The 23429-nt window shown below is 42.9% G+C and overlaps 4 protein-coding genes across 5 annotated transcripts; 2 read left to right on the plus strand and 2 right to left on the minus strand.

Annotated features, from left to right (window-relative positions):
- Positions 1-1622: 1622 nt before the first annotated feature.
- Positions 1623-5202, plus strand: CPSF2 (cleavage and polyadenylation specificity factor subunit 2). The gene is made up of 10 exons (XM_011144082.3): positions 1623-1771; positions 1856-2015; positions 2119-2470; positions 2596-2906; positions 2982-3241; positions 3746-3931; positions 4066-4435; positions 4528-4725; positions 4813-4950; positions 5075-5202. Exons 1-10 carry the CDS (start codon positions 1623-1625, stop codon positions 5165-5167), a joined length of 2217 nt encoding a protein of 738 aa, XP_011142384.1. The 3' UTR covers positions 5168-5202.
- Positions 5203-5678: 476 nt separating this feature from the next.
- LOC105184953 (uncharacterized) lies at positions 5679-8180 on the plus strand. The gene is made up of 2 exons (XM_011144084.3): positions 5679-5844; positions 6052-8180. The coding sequence occupies exon 2, from the start codon at positions 6165-6167 to the stop codon at positions 7473-7475; it is 1311 nt and encodes a 436-aa protein (XP_011142386.1). The 5' UTR covers positions 5679-5844; positions 6052-6164; the 3' UTR covers positions 7476-8180.
- Positions 8154-10429, minus strand: LOC105184952 (NSFL1 cofactor p47). 2 transcript variants are annotated; one of them, XM_011144083.3, is made up of 5 exons: positions 10111-10429; positions 9234-9663; positions 8851-9139; positions 8545-8748; positions 8154-8390 (listed from the first exon to the last, which is right to left on the minus strand). In XM_011144083.3, exons 1-5 carry the CDS (start codon positions 10210-10212, stop codon positions 8261-8263), a joined length of 1155 nt encoding a protein of 384 aa, XP_011142385.1. In that variant the 5' UTR covers positions 10213-10429; the 3' UTR covers positions 8154-8260. The 2 variants fall into 2 exon arrangements, with proteins under 2 accessions (XP_011142385.1, XP_025160026.1); XM_025304241.1 differs by having other exon boundaries at positions 10240-10386.
- Positions 10283-22210, minus strand: LOC105184951 (dynein heavy chain 7, axonemal). The gene is made up of 3 exons (XM_025304226.1): positions 21465-22210; positions 10653-21377; positions 10283-10426 (listed from the first exon to the last, which is right to left on the minus strand). Exons 1-2 carry the CDS (start codon positions 22143-22145, stop codon positions 10710-10712), a joined length of 11349 nt encoding a protein of 3782 aa, XP_025160011.1. The 5' UTR covers positions 22146-22210; the 3' UTR covers positions 10283-10426; positions 10653-10709.
- Between the last annotated feature and the right edge of the window lie 1219 nt (positions 22211-23429).

A 23429-nucleotide genomic window follows, 5' to 3' on the forward strand; every position in this document is an offset into this window, starting at 1 on the left:
GAAATCGATTGCTATTGATCATCTCGTTGGATTCACGCCGAGAGTGAAACGTCAGTCTCGGCCGTGTGTCGGGAAGCACATCTCGGCAACGTTGCGAATTAGAGCGAGATGGAGCGAACACATTCCCTCTCTCTCTCTCTTTCGCTTGGCTCGTCAAAACAAGCCGAGCGGAGGGCGGGACTTCAGACGGATAGATGGGAGCAGTTTCTCTGTGTGTGTGTGCCGACTCCATTCTTACATAGAAACGTACGGCAATTGAAAATGTTAAGCATATACCCTGAGATTCTATCTGTTGCGTATGACACGTGTGCGTGCGCGCGCGCGCGCGCGTGTGTGTGTGTGTGTGTGTGTGTGTGTGTGTGTATGTGTGTGTGTGTGTGTGAGTGCGTATATGCACACGTACGTCACTCACACTTTCAATGCAACATATGCACACGGACACAACTGCGCTAAAAAACGCCTGCCGGAGTATAAATAAATACTAATGTAACGCTGAAATATTTTGGAAAAATAATTTTGGGTACACACAAAATATTATCTTATTATCATATATTTATGTGTCGATATAAATCGTATATAATCTTCATGATATTAATCATATACAATCTCAATTCTTATTTTTTTTGTGCATGTTAACATGTTAATTCAGTTTCATGTTACAAATGCATAACAATGCGCGAGACCGTGCTTGTCAAGTACGCTATTATGGTTGTAGCACGGACATAAACCGCCTGAAAGTGGATGTAGCACGGACAGCCACCAGATGCAGGTTTTACCGTCGAGACCTAAAAGTGGATGTAGCGTCGTAGTTCCCCTCTCAAAATGGATGCAGATAGCGCCCATTCCCAGTGCGAAAAATCGGTGTCGCCGAAAACGCCGTGTTGGCCGCTCTCAGCTTCCTCTCTGCTATGAATATGGGTGTAAAGCTTACTACACCTATTGTAGATCCGACCTAAAATGTAACATGTAACCTAAAAATCCTTGTACAATGCCAGACAACAGGTCATAGAAACAATAATAAAAATAAGGCAATAGAAATAAGGAGTAAAAATTGTTGTCACTGAAAAATTACCAATACACAATAATGCTACAGTGATAAAAACCATTCAATCGGAAAGTTCAAAATCATCATGTATGCAGCCATATTGTTTTAAAGCATTTGAACCCAATGACCCAATTGGATCCAATGCCTTATTGGTCAAGCATGCACTACTGCGCATACTCGATGTTACATCTTTCTTTTCATAATGTAGAGTTCACTCGCTCATTAGTCCTGGTAGCTGTGGATTTACAATGTCATATATTCAATGTTTACAGTATCATTTATATTACAATAGTTTCTTAAAGTAGAAATTTTTATTTTAGCAAATCTAATTTTTAATAATTGATTTCAAATGCATAGTATAAGCTCCTGATATACAGACTAATATTTCTCAGTTAATCATATTTACGTTTAGTACGGATATCAAGTTATAATTTAATAGGTTAGAATGTTACAGAGTATATTAATCTCACTCATCCGAGATCTATGAAATAGAAAGGGATATAAAACTGATGACTTTATATATATATATATCTACATTGCAATTTATTTATCAAATATTTCAAAGAATCTATACAATATGACATCCATTATAAAACTTCACGCTATCTCTGGAGCAATGGATGAGTCTCCACCTTGCTATATATTGCAAGTTGATGAGCTAAGAATATTATTAGATTGCGGATGGGATGAAAACTTTGATCAGGATTTTATAAAAGAATTAAAGAGGTATGATATCAATGAAACAACTTTGAATTAGTCAAATACAATATATTTGTGCACATCTTTATTTCTTTATTACCATGTTTTTAGACATGTCAATCAAATAGATGCAGTATTACTTTCATATCCAGATCCATTACATCTGGGTGCATTACCATATTTAGTAGGAAAATGTGGTTTGAATTGTCCTATATACGCCACCATACCTGTCTACAAAATGGGCCAAATGTTTATGTATGACATGTATCAGGTATAATTTTTTAACATACTGTAATAAGTCTACTATATTGATAAATATTAACTATAACTATGTTGATAGATCAATAACATTTTACACATTGTACTGATTTCAGTCCCGCCATAACATGGAAGACTTTGATTTATTTACTTTAGATGATGTTGATGCCGCGTTTGACAAAATAGTACAACTGAAATACAATCAAAGTATATCAATGAAAGGTAAAGGCTATGGTGTTACACTGACACCATTACCAGCAGGACACATGATTGGTGGTACAATCTGGAAAATTGTTAAAGTAGGAGAGGAAGATATAATATATGCTGTAGATTTCAATCATAAGAAAGAACGTCATTTGAATGGTTGCGAATTAGAAAGGTTGCAAAGGCCATCATTGTTAATAACAGATGCATTTAATGCCACATACCAGCAAGCTCGACGAAGAACAAGGGATGAAAAGCTGATGAGTATGTTTTATATTTCTTATTAAAGCTGAAATTAGTCTTTAGTAAAATTTAAATTGAAACATAGTCATTGATATTCGGTTCAAAGATATATTTTAATGATTTATTTATTTATTATAAATGTTTAGCTAATATCCTGCAAACATTACGAGGTGGTGGCAATGTATTGGTCAGTGTAGATACTGCTGGTCGTGTACTAGAATTAGCACACATGTTAGATCAACTATGGCGCAATAAGGAGTCAGGATTGCTTGCTTACTCACTAGCCCTTCTTAACAATGTGAGTTATAATGTTGTGGAATTTGCAAAATCACAAATTGAGTGGATGAGTGATAAGTTGATGAGAAGTTTTGAAGGTGCGCGCAACAATCCATTTCAATTTAAACACTTGCAACTTTGTCACAGTATGGCTGAATTGAATCAAGTTCCAAGTCCAAAGGTAAATTTAAACATCTTTATTTGTGTTCGATATATGATTAATTTCATATAAATTAATTCTAAATGTTTCATTTAGGTGGTACTTGCTAGCACTCCGGATATGGAATGTGGATTTTCCCGAGAATTATTTCTTCAGTGGTGTACCAATCCACAAAATAGCATTATATTAACGAGTAGAACATCTCCGGGTACGCTTGCTAGAGATCTAGTAGAGAAAGGTGGAAATCGAAATATTACATTGGAAGTAAAAAGACGAGTAAAGCTCGAAGGTATCGAACTGGAGGAATATCAAAAGAGGGAGAAATTGAAGCAAGAGCAATTGAAACAAGAACAAATGTATGTGCGTGTGTTGTGTGTGTGTGTGTGTGTGTGTGTGTGTGGTGTGTGTGTGGTGGTGGTGTGGTGGTGTGGTGGTGTGGGGTGTGTGTGTGTGTGGTGTGGTGTGTGGTGTGTGGTGGTGGTGTGTGTGTGGTGGTGGTGTGGGGGGTGTGTGTGGTGGTGTGTGTGGTGTGTGTGTGTGTGTGTGTGTGTGTGTGTGTGTGTGTGTGTGTGTGTGTGTGTGTGTGTGTGTGTGTGTGTGTGTGTGGTGTGTGTGTGTGTGTGTGGTGTGTGTGTGTGTGTGTGTGTGTGGTGTGTGGTGTGTGTGTGTGTGGTGTGTGTGTGTGTGTGTGTGTGGTGTGTGTGTGTGTGTGGTGTGGTGCGCGTGCGCGTGCGCGTGCGCGTGCGCGTGCGCGTGTGTGTGTGTGTGTGTGTGTGTGTGTGTGTGTGTGTGCATTCATTTATTGTTCAGCTATAGTCGTTTATAATCTTCTCACTCAAGTTTATAATGCGTTTCATTAGGGAAATTGCGGACGTCAGTTCCGAATCGGAAGACGAAATAGAAGTAGGCGGTGCCCGAGGTAAACACGATTTATTGGTGAAGCAAGAAAGCAAACCCGGCTTCTTTAAACAAAGTAAAAAGCAACATCCTATGTTTCCATTTGTGGAGGAGAAAATTAAGATAGATGAATATGGAGAGATTATAAAGTAAGGACAGTTCTGTATGTCACACAATCAATTACAACTAACGAATGTATTTCTATAACTAATAGTGCTTATGGGTTATATGCTTTATATGAATCTTTATTTCATTTCTTATTTCATTAATTTATTTATTTCAGACCGGAAGATTATAAAATAGCAGAGACCTTACCTGAAGTTGAGGATAATAAGGAGAACGTAGAAATGAAGCAGGAAGAAATCAACCATCATCCAGAAATAGCCGCCGATATTCCAACCAAATGCATACAAGTTTCACGTGCGATGACTGTCAACGCTGCGGTAACTTATATCGACTTCGAAGGTAGATCTGATGGGGAATCTCTACAGAAAATCTTGGCACAATTAAGACCAAGAAGAGTGGTTTTAGTCAGAGGCTCGTCTAAAGATACAGAGATATTAGCACAGCAAGCGCAAAGTGCCGGAGCAAGAGTATTCATTCCTGCTAGAGGAGAAACGCTAGATGCCACAACGGAAACGCACATTTATCAGGTAATGTTTGATTATTGTTATTGACTAGTGATTATAATCGTAATTAATTCAAGAGAGATTTGTTAAATGAAACGTACATCTTTTTGTTGCAGGTACGTTTGACCGATGCTCTGGTTAGTGGACTGAATTTCTCGAAAGGTAAAGGCGATTCCGAAGTGGCGTGGATAGATGCAATGATAACGGCGCGTGATCAAATCTGTCGAGATGCTATTGCCGATACAGAACCTGAGGATGCAATAATGGATGAAAGTGATAAAATACTGACCTTGGAACCTCTGCCGTTGAATGAGGTGAAATATGTTGATTCACAAGTGAGAAATATGTAACATTGAAAACGTGGTCCACTTAATTATTCATATAAATTGTATTATTGCTAGGTTCCCGGACACCAGACAACATTCATAAACGAATTGAAATTATCGGATTTCAAACAAGTCTTAAATAAAAGTAACATCTCATCAGAATTCAGCGGAGGAGTATTGTGGTGTTGCAATAATACCATTGCTGTTAGAAGAGTTTGTGTTACACATATAATAATCATAGATTTTTCATAGTTTCCTACGTTTTATTCTCCCGACTTCTTTTCGTATAAGTCCCATACGTTATATATTGTACAAATAATCCATGCATTTATTTTAGCATGAAGCTGGGAAGGTGATACTGGAAGGTTGCATTTCTGAGGATTATTACAAAGTACGAGAGCTATTATACGAACAATACGCAATCGTGTAATTTTCATTAAATTTTCGTATAGTGTATATATTAAAAGTTGTATTTCTATGAGAATTATAAAATTTTTGTACTTTATTCGTTTATGTTTTATCAACCGATCTTCCCGTAAAATATGTGTTTAATCAAATTTTCCTAGAAATTGTTACAACTAATATTTGAATCTTTAAATTATTTACAGTATCAGTGGGCGGTAAGCGCACGTATACGAATTTGAACATTTATTGAACCAATAAAAGTCTATTTTTTGTAGCTGAAATAATGCATATTTTTGAAACTCAAAAAGAAACATATTGGTGTAAAAAACTGGAAAAGAACTAGTACAAAAGAGAGAAAGAGAGAGAGAGAGAGAGAGAGAGAGAGCTAATGCGGCTATAATTATATAGTTCAACTCTGTAGATCTTAGATCTACAGAGTATTCAGGATATCTGATCTTTCACGGAATATATTTTGCATGTTACGTTATAGCTATGTTTGTTGAGCGTTCACGTATACTGTAAATGTTGTTCTATCTTCATCGCTTATTATATGCGAAAGGAAGATAGAATGACGTTTAAACTACGTCCAAAGCGATCGTAGCTTATGCTATACATGTTTTTAAACATGGCGTCGAGGTAACTCGTACGTCCTTTTGAGTGCTCTCTCTCATAATTCTTTGTGTATAATCGACAAAAAATTGAGTAAGTTATAAAAATTGTTAGATTATCTGTGAGTCCACAATATTCTAATAATTTTAGTTTTCATACAGTTTAGAAAATAACTTGATGTTTAATTGGTTATGAAATGATTTTGTCTCTAACTAGATCATGTAATACACATTCAAAATTATATATTAAATTATTATCTAATTAATTAACATGTCATTTTTTGTTCATGTTTTGTTTCAGAATGTTCTTTAAATATTCCCAGATAATACTTGTGACACACACATATAAAAAATCTGTCTTGGTTCTTAAAGACTTATTATACATTATATGAGATCAGAATAAATATTAACAACATGAAGAAATATTACCAAGCTGTTCTTGTTATAACAGCAGTGATAAGCCTCATATCCTTGCTCATCTATAGGCATCAATACAATAAGCTGAGATATGTCCTAGAAGTTTTTAATTACTTTGGCAAATATGAACCAAGAAGAGCCAATAGCAGTTGTATAAACTTTAATTCATCATTTACTGCATTCAATTACAAATTCGACGAACCGATTCCTTCTTGGCAACGTCTGGAAAATGATTTGTATATATATTCTGCGTATGATATTAATTACCAGTCGTATAAAGAAATACGAGCAGTTGGAGTTGGGATTGTAACTAGTATCTTAAATATGCAATGCCTTATTTTCTTCGAGAGTGAAAGTAAACCTATATTAGGAAATTTTAACTTTATACCCATTACTAAGTACTCTACAACTGTGAAAGATTCAGCGTACAGAGGATATCATTTTGTTTGCATGTACAGTAGCAATGAAACTCCTACTGGAATAACATTTGTCACCAAATCTAATAGATATCTCAATTATGCACCTATTCTTCCTATAAAAACGCTACCACAGAACCTGAGTAATGATGGCAAGATGAGTGTGTGTGTGATGCAGCCAACAGTGAAATCAATACTGCCTAATACAAAGGATATGATGGGTTTTATTAGTTTTCATACATTGATTGGAATGGATAATTTTATTATATATGATAATGGAATTCCGAACAAATTTAATAGCAGATTAAAGGAAATGGCCAATGATCCATCTTCCTTTCCAAAATTTACATACACTGTTATACCATGGAACTTTCCTTTTACGGAGATCGATGAAACGTTCACGAAAGAAATCGCAGTTGTAGATTGTTTATATCGTTCATATAACAGTGTCGCTTACTCTATTATTCTTTCGTGGAACGAGTATATAGTTCCAAGATATCATCGCACAACGATCGATTTGATATCAGACGTCAAGAAAACCGAATCTACATTCGATCGTTATGGACTAAAAGTTAAAAACTTTTGCATGCAACAGTCTGATGATAAAAAGCATGCAAATTCTACACTGACGTTGTTTAAAAAAACAAAATCCAGTACTGCTTCTAAAGATCGATTTGTTTATATATATCACCCACATGAAATATTACATGCGGAATTGCAAAATTATCAGAAAATACGTACTACGCATGTAGGACAGAATTTAATTTCTGTAAATCAATATAAATATTGCGACAACAATAAAGATATGAAAATTGTAGAAGATAGCACAATATTCAGATTTATGGAAGATATGCAAAACTCATGGATCTTCAAGAAATATCAGGAATCTTAAGATATGCTTTATGAAAATAGTGATATATATGGATTTTGACATAATTGAAATTAATACTTGTACGAACTTAGAAGTTAGCTTGCAAGCCGAAGTGACAGCATATAAATTATCGACAAGTATTTTTATTATGTTCTTATTTGAGATAAAAATATAATAGAATTCTATGTTTACAAAGTATACTGCCACCTCGACTTCTATTTTAATTAATTATTGTACAAAGTTGTCAATAACGGCTCTCAATTGTAACAATGTGCTTCTTATTCATTGTGTCTAAATTATCTTGCAATCAAGTGTACATATGCTATAAATATTTCATAATTCTTTACAGTCTTTCATATAAGGTGCCTTAATTATACACACCATATAAATGAGCTAATACAATATACTTTACACATTTTAGATTATAAGCTATAATAAAGCGTTTCTTGTTTTCAATAGCCTTAAGTTCCGATATTCTAATACTTAGAATACAATGATAAAATCGCATGTACATATTTAAGAGAGTGTGATACTTTTATTATAGAAATTACCAAAATAGTTGCATACACTCATAGTTAACGAGTGGAATCAAAGACTGTGTTAGGCTTCAACAATTTTAAATAGGTATAGCAGAAAGCTTGATTAAACTTGTTTGACGCACAATGAAAGAAAAAAAACATAATGAAAGAGGCATTATACTCCTAATAAAAATACATAGAAACTTTATTTTCAAGTGGTTTAACATATATTTGGTAAATATCTGACCCTTACATTTTTCGAACTAACAAAATTTAGAAAAGAAAAATTTACTTCAGTCGTTGCATTATAGCCGAACTTTGTAAACCAGCTTCTTCAATTGTTTTGTCTTCAGTTAGCTCCTTTGTTGGATACATAGTTAAAAGACTAAAATCCCTCAAAGCATATTGAGGTCTCATACTAGTATTGTATGTTAAGGAATATTTTTTAATCAAATTAGATAAAGAATGCAACATATATGCATTAATTTTCATTATGTTGCAATAAAGTACTTAAAAAAAAAAAGTCGAGAAAGATTGCAAAGAATATATATATGCACATTATAAAAGGATACGTTATTATATATCGTCTAATATCATTGACTGTATGCGTCAGGTTGAACTGAGCCTTTACAATACTACCGTCCACAAGACGGATTTGTATCGTTGTGGTTGGTTTTGAAGAATCCACATTTAGTTCTTTTTTCGCTTGCGCTTCGTTAGCAGCCTGGTCTGCGGGGTCTGTTGGAACTGTCATACCTACAGTAGCTGGCGATGGACTGAAACATTTTTAATATATTTGTAATATATATGTAATGGCGATGAAATATAGAGATTAGAAGAGATCTCGGATAACAAAGTGTAATCAATTTCTAATGTACCTTCCTAGCATGTGTCCTTTCCCAGAGAAGGCTTTCACCTTAGCTTTCGTCGGAACATAGGTTTCATGGCGACGATCTTCCATATCAAGTCGCAAATCTGTACTCGGTACTTGTTGACGAATCTCTGCTGGAATCTCACCTCTCTTGACGGCAGCTAAAAATTCTCTATTTTCAGGTTCGTTGTATGATCGGATTTCGCCATCGTTTATGTTAAATCCATCTTTCCATAGTTTTAATATAAAGAGACCACTTGAGCAGGGTTGTTGATCTGCACTTGTTCCCTTTACCACTATTAACATATACGACAGAAGTGTGTGAACATAAATATTATCATGTATATCAAGGTCAATCTTGTATTAAGAATAATAAGACTTCAAAAGTACCTTCACTGTCTGAACTAGTTTGACCTAATTTATATCCAGTACCACTGAATGTGTTCGGCCTCTGTTGGCCTCCCATTTTTGGTGGTTCCATTGCAAGGGATTGCTCCTGACACGACTTGAACATGTCACTGATGATATCCTTCTTCTTTCCTGGTCCTAAAACTTGCTGACCACTATGTTCAGAACCTCCGGCATAAAACGCCTGTCCCTCTTCATCTTCAGAACTGCTGTCTTTGTTCTGAAGATCACTCAATGTCCCAAATTTAGGCTTCAGCTTGGCGCCTTTAGACTCTGCTGTGTCAGACTTTGTGTTCTTCGACATCGTGTCTGTAGTATTGTCCTGTGAGCCCTCTGCTTGTTCTGTACCATCAGCAGGTTCGGTCACCAATGCAGGTGTTTCATCATTCTCATAAAAACTCGCAAGGGCAACCTGCAAAAATACCATATGCCAACATGTGTGACAGAATCGTCGTTTCGAGAAATGGAAATCTTACAGCGCATACGCTGTGTAAAGCTCCAATAATTTTAGTCTTACTCCTATCTGCTACCAAGGATACATCTCACCCATATGATTCTTGCAATTATCGTGACAAGTAATCATCTACGATTTATTGAGACGAAAGAATGGAAAGAAAGAATAACAAGGAAATGGAAAAATATAAGTATCGTGCAACAACAGAGGGTTCGAGGGTAAAGGGAACGTAGGCACCTACAGGACCTTCGAAGAATATCGACGAGTGCGATTGCAGGTTACAAAACTGGTGTCGAGAGATCATCGCGACGAAACGTCGGAGTTCTCGCGAGGAGACGTGAGAGAACAAAGCGATTCACTCGATATATCCACTCCTCGAAATCTCGAGTAAATATGCTGTCTCACCTCGAGGTGCCAAGCGGACGACTCAAGGTAGAATTGCGCTCTCTCGGCCTCAACACCAGTTACGTCTGCGAATTGCGAGACTAACTCGTCGTGGTTCGCCATTCTTCACGAATGTTTAAAAGAACTCACGAGTTATCACCAACTCTCTTTGTTTCTCTTTCCCTTGCGAATCCTCGGCGTGCGTACTTCTCGCGTCAATTCCACCCCAGTGAGGCTAACGCTCCCCGTGTTTCGCCGCTTCACGTTAATTCGCACGATCCATGTATGTACCTGTCATTCCCCTCGTTTATATGGCGGAATCGAACCGGAAGTAGAACTGCGATCGAGAAGGCAAGTTTGAATGAACAAAACGTTTTCGCGCGCTGTACATTTGCGTGCAAATTTTCCCTCTATCCCTCAATATTATATCGTAAATTAAGACCAGCGGATTGAAATGTTGGATATAAAATTGGCATCGAATTGACAAAGTTTTTTTAATTTAACTTACATTAATTAAGTTAATTAAATTAATTAAATGAATTTTAATTCAAATCTCAACTCACACGATTGTACTCATGAAAGTACTTAGATTGAAATCAAACACTATTTGTCTTCTTCAATTACTTGTCCACTTGGCAAAATAATGTTGTGCCACGTTTAATCCAGTGCATAGGCGACACATGAGTCTCCAAAGGCACACTGGCGATATACCAATTTCTTATCGCATTTGCATTCTTATCGGCATCCGCTTCGTCGTGAGGCATCGGTGAGACATATACAGGACACTCGTAGGCCTCATCATCGATTCTTTCGTCTCTGCTGAATGTGAGACGTACAGGCGGCATATCGCACCAGAATACATTCGTTAAACTTTCGACCAACACGTGTCGCTGCGTATCCCATCGAGCGCCGATTAAATGCAGACCGTGAATGTAATATGTGTCCGCACTCTCCTCGTCGTATTCGTCGCGATCGTCCTTCGTTATTTTAAGATCCAATGCGACTTGTTCGATCGACACATTGCGACGTCGTGAGAACGTGAGAAGAGCCGCGGACAAAAATCTCTTGCAACAGGACAGAGCGTCGAAGTGGATCACACTGGGTGTACCATTGTCGTGCCAATTTCGTACAAATTCTACACGCTTTGTGAGCAAGCCGATGTAACTTGACAGGTATCTAGTTACAATACTGACATCAATTGTCCGCCAGATACGCGGGACCTCGTTGTTACATATCTCTTTGGAGAAATCCTCCAAGCAATCGTTCATGATAACGTCGCCGTCTAACGCTAATCTTAAATCGTCCAAAGACCTCGCAATTGCAATTACGATTTTGTTGATCAACTCAGCTTCGTGGACGAGAATCGCATTCAACGGTTCACGTGAAGTAAGTGGATGCTTCCTCCGTATCGCACCAACGTCAAATAAGGCAGGCAGTTTGTCGTTAATCTCATCGATGGCCTCTCGTAAGCGATCCTCCATGACCTTATGGCTCGGCGATCCAACCTGATCCAACAGAGATATCGATTCCATGAATTCTCTAGCGACGGCAGCGTCCCTTGTGACGAGAGCGTTCTCGTCGACGGCGAAGGCTCCCGGCGGTGCGTCCAACTGCATATTGTTGATGTGCCTGATGACATCACGGTACTCACATCTTTGCGGTACTGCGTGCTCCGTGTGCTCGGAAAACGTGTACTCGCTATCGTCAACCACGCGAGCATTGCAGAAGGACTCCAACAGGTATCGCAGGCATCTACGATCAAAACTGTTCATAATCCTCCCGGCGTAATTGCATTCTCCGATGAAATAGAGCAGAGTGTCGAATGGTATGATCTGATCGTTATCATTAATGAGATCCTGCAATTGCCTGATGGACATTTCAAAATCCTCTTGGTCAAAATCGTACGGGATGCTCCATCCTTGTGGGCCAAAGTGTCTCCTCTCCCGGATGACCCCGTGGAAGAAGCAGAGCCCGTACAAGAGCTTGGAGAACTGTTTGTCCTTGCCGGGACATCCCTCGAAGAACTCCTTGCACTCGATGGGTTCAGACCGATACGCCTTCAGCAGACTCTGCTTCAGCTGAAGTGGGCAATCGTACGCGATCTTCACGCTGTTCTGCAAGACATTGATCGGGAAGTCCGGAGTGGAACAGCTTGAGATCCACAGTCGGAAATCTAAGGACGTGACGGACAGGCTCAGGTCCTCGCAGATCTGCTCGAGTCGCGGTATCCATCGAGTAGCGTGATGGCAATTCTGCAGAAGCACCCATCCGCCGTCCTTACGCGCTCGTTTCACAAGAAGCTCAGCCTCGCTCAACCGACCATCGCCCATAGACAGAGACACGAATTTCGAGGTGTAACCTCTGGCGCTCGCGTAGCTGGAAACGAGCGACAAGGGCGAGCTGTAGCTCGGCAGGATAAATATAATCGGCGTGAAGTAGCTAGATTCCGCGTACGATTCGGATATCTGAAGACGCGGGTACGAGTTGAACACGTCGCCTATCGTGTCCTCGATCAGTCGCATTACTTCCACGACGATCTTATCAGGTCGTATCGCCTTGACAATCAACAACTTTTGAAAGCGAGTCAGTCTGTCGACCCATGGTCTCGGTAGCAGGTGGCTGCGAAACGGCGCAATCTCGCAGTATTTCTTCCAGGCTGCGTCGTTGGAGCGAAAATCACTCGCGAGCTCGTGCAAATCTGGCAGCGTAGAACTTAATCGGCAAATCTGCCTCCACGTAGCCGGCGATAACCATTCTGGTGCTTCCTCCGAGGTTGTATCGCGCTTCTCTGCTTTGAAGGAGGTGAAGCACTTGACTTCCTCTTGCGTGACCTGCTTAGTGTCGATCAAGACCTTGACGCACAGCAGGAAGGAATACAGAAGCTTGTGCTTCTCGAACAACGACCGGCAGACGCTGGAGTGAAGGTTCCTCGTGAACGAGGACTTGAGAAACTGCAATCGCTTCTCGAGAATGACGCTCCTGTTCGAGGTCTCTATCGAGATGATGTACAGCTGGATGAACCACGAGAAGGAGAAACGGTACATATGATTCAGGTTGGAGAGAGTGTTGAGCGTGCAGAACAGCTCCGCGCAGTGATCCGCAAATTGCAAGTAGGCGTCTCTGAACTTGTTGATGTCCTTCGTCATCGCTTTAGCCGCCTCTTGTTGTCTCATGATGCCCACGGTGAGAGTCTTGGAGGAATCCAACGTGCGAATCGCATTCTCGTCCTCCAGGATGTTCGTTGTGGTCGACGAAAGAATGCTCAGGATGTTGTCCTCTTGATGTTGGAGAATCTTCTTGTTGGTGGCGTCTTGGACGCGTAGCGTCTCAAATTTCTCCTGAAGCTCCGGTCTCTCCTTCGAGATTACGATATCCAGCAGCTTGTCCCGCAGAGTCCCGTCGGGCATGGAGAAATCGATGATCGTGAGCTTGCTGAAGACGTCGGCCGTGTAATTCGGATTCGACAGCCGCGTGGTGATGTAGAATCGGAAATTCCACGAGTATCTGATCGATTTATCAGCGATGTCGATGTACCAATAATCGTCATCATTCTTATAAATATCTTTCAGTAGAATCGGCTCCAATGCGATTTCCAGTGTCTCGCCAATGTTCTCCAGCAAAACCGGCACACCATTCTCGATATTCTGTCCAATGGCGTTCATGTAATCAGCGTCCGTCAGTTTGACGATCTTCAGGTCATTCTTCTGCTCGATCCTCTTGATCCACTGATTAATCTGATTCTGAGAGTCGATGAAGAGACACCACTGCTCCGAATTCTTCAGGATCAGAGCGTTCTCTACGGCGAAGCGGTTCTTGGACAGGCCGTAAAGTTGCCAATGATTGATCTCAATCTCCACGCCTAAGATGCTCACGAAGCTGTACGTTTTGGTGTAAGGTATCTCAGAGGCTTCCATGACCTTCTTCCATTCGATCAATATCTCGTCGCGAAAGGAAGTGTTGTAAGACGCCATATAGGCCATTATTCCGCACGAGAGCAACATGTCGCCCACGAGGTTGTCGTAATCCATCTGAAGGTTGCGAGCGCACTCCATCCAACGGCTTTTCTCGCCACCCAGACTCGCGATCAGCTTCTCCGCCTTGACCAATTTGGCGGTGCATGTGGCCACCTCCGTCTCCAGGTTCAGCTTCTTCTGCAATGTTTGCCGCAGACTGTCGTGCAACGCTGCCAGCTTCGCGTTCAGCGCGGCCAAGGTTTGCCGTTTCTCGTTCAAGAACGCTTCGGCCTCGTCGCACTCCGTCTGCGTCTCGACTAGCTTCTTCTTCTTGGGTGCGACCACCTTGGCTACCTCGTCATAGGACACCATCGCGCGTACCCACTTGCAGAGGCCCTCGGCGGCGCTGGACGCCTTCGCGACTATCTGCGGCATGAAGCTGTTGTCTGTCATGTACGTTTTCTTGATGACTTGCATCACCGCGGGCGCTATGTTGTCTTTATCGTAGTCCTTGAGGTTCTGCAGGAAGTTCATGTCGCTGAGGATGCGTTTGCTCGGGCCCCAGTAGTCCGTGTACTTCTTGCCAGTGACCGGATCGATGGAGCGGTCCGGCGGAACGCCCAGCATCACGCAAACCGCCGCCATCACCAGCTTGATGGTGTCCGGGGGATTCTTCATCGCTTTCACTAGCGTAATATCGGTCGGTTTCAAGGTGTTCAAGGCGACCACCGCGTCTTCGAGGATGGGTATAGCGACGGCGAGGTCAGCCTCGCATTCGGACTTGAGAGCGCCCGCGATCTCTGCCTTCTTGTTCGCGATCTCCTCCTCCTGCTTCATGACGATCGTCGCTCGCTCCACGGTGACGTTCTCGTTCTCTACCTCCTTCATGGTGATCACCGTCTGTTGAGCGGACAATTCCAATTGAGGCTTCAAGATCGTCAGAGTGGCTTTCATCTGTTCCACCTGCTCGGCCGCCAATTCCAACTTCTCCAAGCCCGCGACGTACCTGTTGCGCGTAGCGACGATTTCCTGCTGCTTTTGCGACGTAAGCCGCGTGTACAACTTCAACATGTGCAAGAAGGCTGACGACGTCAGGTGAATCGTCCTGCCAAACGTCTCACGGTACCTCGAGCTCATCCGCCTCGCATCGTCGTGAAATCGCACGCAGGCTTTCGCCGCTCGCGCTTTCATCTCCTCTCGCACGTTCACGTTCTTCATGTGCTTTACCGCGATCTGCAGGAAGGCCTCATCGGGCCATTCTTCGTAGCAGTTCACCGTGCAATGCTTCGTCAAATTCGGGTGCGAACACAAGTACGTTCTAAACATGGTGCTGGTGGGACTGAAGCACAGCACGAAGTGCAATCTGTTCCTACACTGCTCCACAAAATACAGCATCACCGAGCGTGCGCTTAGTTCTGCGTTTCGATCACCAGCCTGAGCGTGAAGTCGTATCATTTCGATTATAGTCTGCTTATCCTCGGCGGAGAACAAGTCGGGCAGCTCTCCGGTGCTCAGCAAACAGCTGATGTCGCTCAAGAACTCATTCTTCATCTGTCGCTCGCTCATGAAGTACGTAACGTCCTTCCGCAACGCTCCGCACTCCCGCAAAACTTTCCTCAAATTGTTCTTCCAGGCATTCGCGTCGTAATAAGATTCTATGGTGGTTTCAAACAAGCTCTGCTGCTGCATGAAAGCGGCAAGGGCGGTCATGGATTTCCTGCCGGATCCTATCATGGATATCACTAGTACGTTGCCACCGGGGGTGCTGAGGATCCTGGAAATTTTGATCAGGAACTTCAGCATGTAGTGAGACACGACGATGTCGAGTTTTTTCTTCGCGCCAGCATTGTATTCGTCTAAATGAGCGAGAACTTTGTTCTTCAACGTCTCCATGGAGCCGATTTCCTCGTACCGTTTACCTCTACCACTTCTCTCCGTGTCCATGAAGTTGCCGAACACAAAATCGCCGAAGCTGTCCTTGGTGATCTGACCATTCTCAAATTTAGGCAAGTGGTCGAACGCCATCTCGAACGAGTCCTTGAAATTGCTCTTCACCGCGTCGCGGGTCCTGAGGAACAACCACTCTTTATCGGCCTCGTTCAACATACGATCGCGGAACACACGCAGGATCTCGTGCACCCATAATCGAATGAACGTGATCTTCGTCTCCACCGACTCCTTCTGGATCAACCCACAGCCGGTGATCACTCTCGACACGTCTCTCATGTCGAAAAAGTAGCACAACTTGTTAGGCACTGGTCGCAACGTCTTCATCACGGATTTATACACGTCGATCGTCGCGTTTACCATGCTGTTCACATTTGCTGTAACGTCCGCTGCAAACAGGTTCTTCTTCAAGTTGGCAAGTAACACATTGGAATAGATCCTAAATATATTCTCCGTCGTAGGAGCCGGAATCGTGTAGGTATTGAAGTGCCTCAAGAATCTCAGAGGTACGTCTCCACCGATTTTTTCCGTAGTAACTGCCAATACGAATCCAACGTCCTGCACGGAAACCTTGGTCAATTCGCTCGCGTCGTAGCAGTAACTGTAGCTGAGGAGTTGTCGCAAGAATTCGAACACCGGTCGCGCCTCCGGTCGCTGCACGTGAGCTCCGCTCACGTCGTCCACGAAGTTCACGCAGTATCGACCGCCTACCGGCCCATAATTCGTGCGTCCTATTCTGTTCAGCTTGGAGAGCAGCAAGCTCCGCGTTCTACTCACGCTGAGCATGGAGCTGAAGCTGAAGTGATTGGACAAGCAGTTCACCGGTAGTTTGTTGCTCAAGAGATCGCGCATCATGCAGGTCTTCCCGACCGCGACATCGCCGTACAAGAGGAACGGCTTCCGGTGTTGAATGTGCTGCGAGAACAATTGCTGGTACTTCACACTGATGATGGTCGGAACATGAATCTGGCTGAAGCTACACATCTCCGGTATCTTTTCGCTCTTCAGCGAGTCGCCGCAGTATCTCCAGCTGCCGACGCCTTTGAAGATGTACAGGTTGTCTTGAATCAGGCCCTCGTTAGGCAACGTTACGTCGAAATGCCTGATGCTGTCGGGCTTCGGATACTTCGCGTTCGCGCCGTTCCAGAAGGACACGCAGAAGGCGTTGAATCGAGTCTGCGAGTCGTCGATCAAGTTCCCACCCAGTCCCCAAGCGATGGCCAAAATCAAGGCAGCTTGCGCCCACACGACGAAGTAATTATCTTTTCCCGTGTCGTCAGCGGCGTTCTCGCAGGCGTCTCTCAACAGCATCTCGAATAGGTTCAACGTCGACACGACGAGATGCAACCCACGAGTCATCGGCACACCGGCGTTCTCCCTCAGGAAATTCAGACATGGGTCTATCGCCCAATCGAACAGAGCACTCAGCACTTCTTCGTAACCGCTGTAAACTTCGTGCCTCGCTATATGAGACACCACGTACGGTCTCCAGCCGATGGAGTGAGCGTCCATGTGAATGATCCCGCAACGTGATATTAAGCCGGGCGAGACTTCCGTCAGGCTCACCGTCTCAAAGACGACGGACGTCGACTTCGTCATGGCCAGATGTTCGCCGGAGGCCAGATGCAGCGTCTTGTTCTCGTCCAGAGCTGTGTACAACTTCTCTGTCCACACATCGTTCAAAGCTCCATCGAATACCAACCACTTGCGGTCCGTCGAGGGATCTTCCGCGAAGCGACGTAGCACGACGGTGCACAAACCGTCCCTCCAAACTCCAGATTCTTCACGGATGTGCCCGAAGAGCCCGTCGCTATTCACCACGCCTGGAAGGACAGTCTCGAGTTTCACCGTGGCACCGAGCTTGCTTCTCTGATCGCGCAGCAACGACAACGTCTCGGCGAGGGTATGCAGTAACTCCGTCTTTCCGCTTAAAGGCTCGCCGACGAGTACGAGAGCGCGGTGGACGTACATCAGCTCGATCGTCTGTATGGCTTTCAATTTGAAGATGTTGTGCAACGTCAGGCGCCTCTTTGCGCACACGTCTTCGAGCGCGCTCGAAATCGCCGAGTGATCGAACGGGAGCATGACACTCTCGGGGAAGACGTCTTGCATTATATCCTGGAAGATAATTACATCGGTGTTACACAACTGAGGGATGTTTATGTCGATGATCGAGCGTAGCAGCAGCGTGTACTCGTTCTCTTCCGACAGGTTTCGTTTCATGCTGATCGCGGTCTCGATGACAGTCTTCAGTGACGACAGGCCGAGGTTATAACAATTCTTTTCCTCCAGGTGCTCGGATAATAACTTGTAAGTGAGCGTTAATTTCATCGCTAAATCTTTCGCGTGGAGAAATCCACCGGCGAAGAGCACGACCTCAGCGATTCTGCCGACATCCGGCACCATCATCGCGACGGGACGGAAGAGAACTTTCAGATTACCAGGAAGGTTACTATGCCTTGATCGTTCCGAATTGATATTCACGCACACGTTGCCGGAGGCGTTCAAGTTCAAAACGCAGCCGTCGAGGTTCACGGTCTTCAGTCTGGACGACACCGCTTGCTTCATCTGTGAGAGATTCTGAGCGATCGCTGACAGCAACTCGAGCTTCAGTCCGTCGAAATTCTCCAGGCAGATCCACGCGCCGCAGGAGACCGCTCCTTTCAACGTCTGCGCCACGTATTCGTAGGAAACATCGTGGCTGCAGCTGACGAGGTAAAACGGCTTCGCCAAAGTGCTCGTCAAGCTTTTGATCGCCTCGGTCTTACCGGCGCCAGTTGGGCCTATGATAATGCTGAACAAATGATAACGATACGCTTGCATCACAGCACGGAAGCATCTGTCAGTCAAGGGTGTATTAATGACGACCTGCTGATAATGGCTATACTCGTAACCGTACTCGATTGTCGCATTGAATACCGATACCTCGACAACCTCGTCGTAACGATAATACCTCAACTGTGCGGCCCATTCAAAGTCCCTTCGCTCGGTCACGTCTCTCTCCAACAGCAGTCCCACGATATCTTTGTGGACGGACACGATAATGATCAACGACATCAGTAGGCTCCTACTTCTTCGCGCTAAACTGTTTCTTAGCTCGTTCGTCATCAAAATTACCCAATCGGTGTACCTTGTGGACAAGGATTTTAAGGCTGCGGTGTTCAACGACGTGAGGCACTCTTCCACCGAGGAAGTCCAATGCAGTTGAAGTCCGCAAACGATCGTCATACTCGCGACATTATCAGCGGCGACTGGTATCGGATTTTTTTTACCACTTGAAGAGTGATATCGCGCAACACTTCCGCGAACCGCATTTATCATCTCTCTTTCGAGCTGAATCAGCCACTCCTCCTCGCGCTCGGTGTCAGTAGGCATTGGGATGTTCCTTTCCAAGTGTAAGCTCTCCCCGTAGCGCCCGATGATGCACTGAATGCAGTTAGATTTGTCGACTTTCAATCGTTCTATACCAGGGAAACACTTCTTCACAACCGTGTGACGTTTCATCATGTCGGACTCGAATAATATTTCCCGGATCTCGGAGTTCTCGAGGAAGAAGAACCTCGGGAAGGACAGCTTCTTCAGATCCAAGTAGTCCTTCACGCCTTTGCTGGCTTTCTCCAATTTCCCGTTGGCCTGGTTCAAGATCTCTAGTAAATCCGTCGATTCCTTGATTCCTTGGTAACTCGGGTTCTCTGTGAACCTGTCGTTGACGTCTTGCAAAATTCTCGTTGCTTCTAGATACATCGCAGCCTGCTCGTCCAAACGCGCCGCTATCCCCGGGTAAGAGAATATCAGATCCAGCAGGAGTTTACGATATTGTATACGCGTCCATTGATCGAGGCTTTCTTGGATCCTCGTGAGGACAGCGAGGAAGTCGACTACGCGCGATAATATGGGCTTGACGAAGTGAGACGCTCTCATCTCTTCGATCTTGATGAGCTGTTCTCGCAGCAGCGTTTCGATGTCGTCCACGTGTTTGAAAACCACCGTGCCCGACCGCGCGTCGCTCGTCATCTCGAACGACACCGGCTGCCACTCTCTGATCATCTCAGCCAACTCTTGCTGAAGATGGAGCTCCTTGTTGGCGCCCAGACTTATAGCCTTGTACTTGTCGATATTGTCCATCAGGTTCATGTCGATCATTTTCTTCAGGCTCGTCCCGGCATTCGGTGTGAGATCGAAGTTGCATATCGCGGACATCTCTCGCCAATGGCGCAACTCCAGAGCGGGATTGCACATGCAAACTGCAAGTGGCAGGTATACCTTGAACTCGTTGACGTTGTTCAGCGCTTGCCAGGCCAGTTTCAATGGCGCCGGCTGCTGCATCGGGTCGGGATCGTCGGCGATGCCGGCGAATTTGTAGGACTTGTTCGCCGTTACGTCCATCTTGATGCGTGACTTCATTGTCTTGCTCATTTCCGTGATCTCGTCGAGAAAGCTCATGGTCTTCTTCTCGATGACGGAGGCGTCCAGACACTCGAACGGACCGTTCAGCCACACGGAATTGTCCCGTTGCCATTGATGGATAGTGGATATCAGCGTGTAGAACGGCACGATCGTTTCATTCAGCTCGATAATCTTCGGGAATTCCGTCTCGGGGAACTTGAAGAGCCTCTCTTCCGAGTTGATGACTTGCATCTTGCTGTTCATGCGATCGTATCTCTTGATCAGGTCCTTGTAGTGCTCCACATACTCCCCAACTGCGTTCACATCGTCCATGTTGTCCAGGATGACGAGCTGCGGAAACATCGCGTCGACCTCCGAGTTCAGCGTGTTTATCCGTCGTTGAAGATCCTCCTCCAGCTCGCTCTTCATCGCCTCGCACAGCGTGTTGTTCTGCGCGAATATCGGCTGAATGTCACACAGCCAATTCACCGTGGTCTTGTTCAATTCGACGTGTTCGTCGCTTAACACGACGATGTCCGATAATTTGCACAGCATGTAGATCGACTGTCGTATCTGCAGCTCTTGCTCCTTCATCGACACCTTCGAAGCGTGCGACATGTACTCGCTCAACTGTATCAGTGATTCCGCATCCTTCGGAATGTTCAGCGCCGTGGATTTCAAGTCTTCGAAGTCCGAGCAGATGGAACGATTGAAGTCCTGGTGGTATCTCACGAGTTCTATCGTGAGCATGTTAATAACATCGCAGCAGATCTGCCTCAGGGACTCCTTGGCGCTGATCTGTTCCAATCTGCCTATGTTGTAGTACAAATTGGACAGCATAAAGTTCGTCTTGCTCAAATATTCTTTATACTTGTGTATGTACGTCAGATATACGTCGAAGTTCGGCTGCCTAGAAGTTAACGAGCGTATTCGGTTCCTGGTGCTCGACGCGCAAACATCGCCGAATTCTTCGGAGACGAGCGCCACGTGCTCGTTCATAGGCTGAAACAAAGCGTCCAGTATATCTTGTAAGTTGCGGTGAGACTCCTCGACGAACCAATCGGGAAGCGTTATCTTGATATACTTTACTTCCGCCTTGATGTCCAGCCATTCTTCCAGAGGCATCAGATCCTGCGCGATAACCTCGATATTCCTGATAATATCGTGGTATATCGAGAATACTTCTTCTATGTCTGGCCGAGTCACAAGCTGGTTGTCTTCACATACTAATTGAAACTCAATTCGGGGGCAGGAATGAGCATCTTTCATGATGCTTATTATGTGATCGATCGATTTCATCATCACACTGAGAATTTGCTGCACGAATACGTTTGTGAGGCATCGCATAAATTGTGGCAAATATTTCGCGGAGATACTTCTTAACATTCTCGACTTCTGCACAGCCTTGAAGGTTTTGGTGTAAAATTTGTTGGTGATTATCAAAGCACCTCTCTTTATATCTTGGAGGACCATATCTTGGAAACTGTGCAGTGTTAGCATCCCTATCTCATAGTAACGTCTGAAATCACAAATCACTGTAGGCAAAATACGATGTGCTGTGTTCATAACATGTCTGATTATTGGATAAGACAGGTAATATCTCTTGGCAAATAAACTACAGCGTTTTAAAAATATTGGGCGGTTATACATTGCATATTCTTCAATGACATTCTGTTTCAATCCAGAAGAGATTTCAAACTCTTCACCAGTGGTATGTTCCCTCTTGTAAACTTTGCAGGATAATATGGATCTCAATATAAAGTCTTTCATATTTTCACTGTATATTTTTTTTATTTCATCCAATACCGAGTTTATAAAGAAAGAGTGTTTTCTTCTGTCTCCATAGGGTATCAAATCCAATATATTTCTTTCCCATTCTGCAGAGAATTCAGAAATATAAATATCATTTATGTAATCTCTTATTCTGATTTGTTTCGGTGAGTTGGAGTTTGAGTATTTAATTACTGTAGTATTTGATTGCCAAATGTTCCAATTCATATTTATAAGTATATTTCTGTCATAATCTCTTAGAGTCTTAATTGTCTCGCTAGATTTACTTTATCAATGCAGAAAGCGTCAATGCATTCTAGATTCAGTTGATCGTTTTATAAATAAATTTTAATTTTTAATTTTACAATATTCTAATAGCATAAACCAAATAAATTTATTCGTTATTGTAAATAAAACAACAAAAGAATCTAGAATATAATTATTAATTGTTACAGATTAATCAACACCACATTTAGGACCCGGAAACAAACTTCTTGGATACGGAACATGTTTTATCAATATAATGAACAGTCAACATGCATGTGTAAAGTGCTTTCAGATAATAACACAACCATCTTTTGCTGAAATTAGGATACAAATCTTACTTTTCTATGCGGGAAATTATAAAATTAAATATTTAAATGCCGTGAAATAGCATGGTAGCGTATAAAATATATTATGCTCCTAATTTAACATGTTATGTATATTATATATTATAATAAATTTTTTGATTGTAACTTAATTAAGTTCATACCGCATATACTATCATACCTTAGGACAATATGTGTAATCTGCTACGTTGTTTATCACAAAATTATCATAGAAACCGATTCAGGAGTTAATAAAAACATTTAAATATCTGCTATTTACTCAAAAACAGCTGTAATAGCAACTGACCTGCCTAAGCTGGCGTCATCTAGCAATGATAAAGGAAAGCTTGTCTACGGAAGGTTTGAGTCTGAGCTAAATATGGTTTAAGTCTGAGCTAAATTAGTTTGAATCTCGGTTGGCGACGTCGAAATTTAGTTCAGAAGTTCCCGCTACGAGTCGTTTTCAAGAAATATTTGAGGTTATATTTAAGACTTCCTTCAGTTTATCTTCAGATGGTCTGTAGCCAATAAAATAATCCGTGCAGCATCTAAAGATAGATATAAGGAGGCCTCAAATATAAGGCCTGACTATGAACTACGGATATTAGTAGCATAACTCAAGTACGAAGTAGCTATATTTTATTTTTCAATATTGCATCACAGAACAACGTATTAGATAATTTTGTGTTTTTAT

Source organism: Harpegnathos saltator, unplaced genomic scaffold, assembly GCF_003227715.2.
Source record: "Harpegnathos saltator strain DR-91 unplaced genomic scaffold, Hsal_v8.6 scaffold119, whole genome shotgun sequence".
In the NCBI taxonomy this organism is placed as follows: domain Eukaryota; kingdom Metazoa; phylum Arthropoda; class Insecta; order Hymenoptera; family Formicidae; genus Harpegnathos; species Harpegnathos saltator.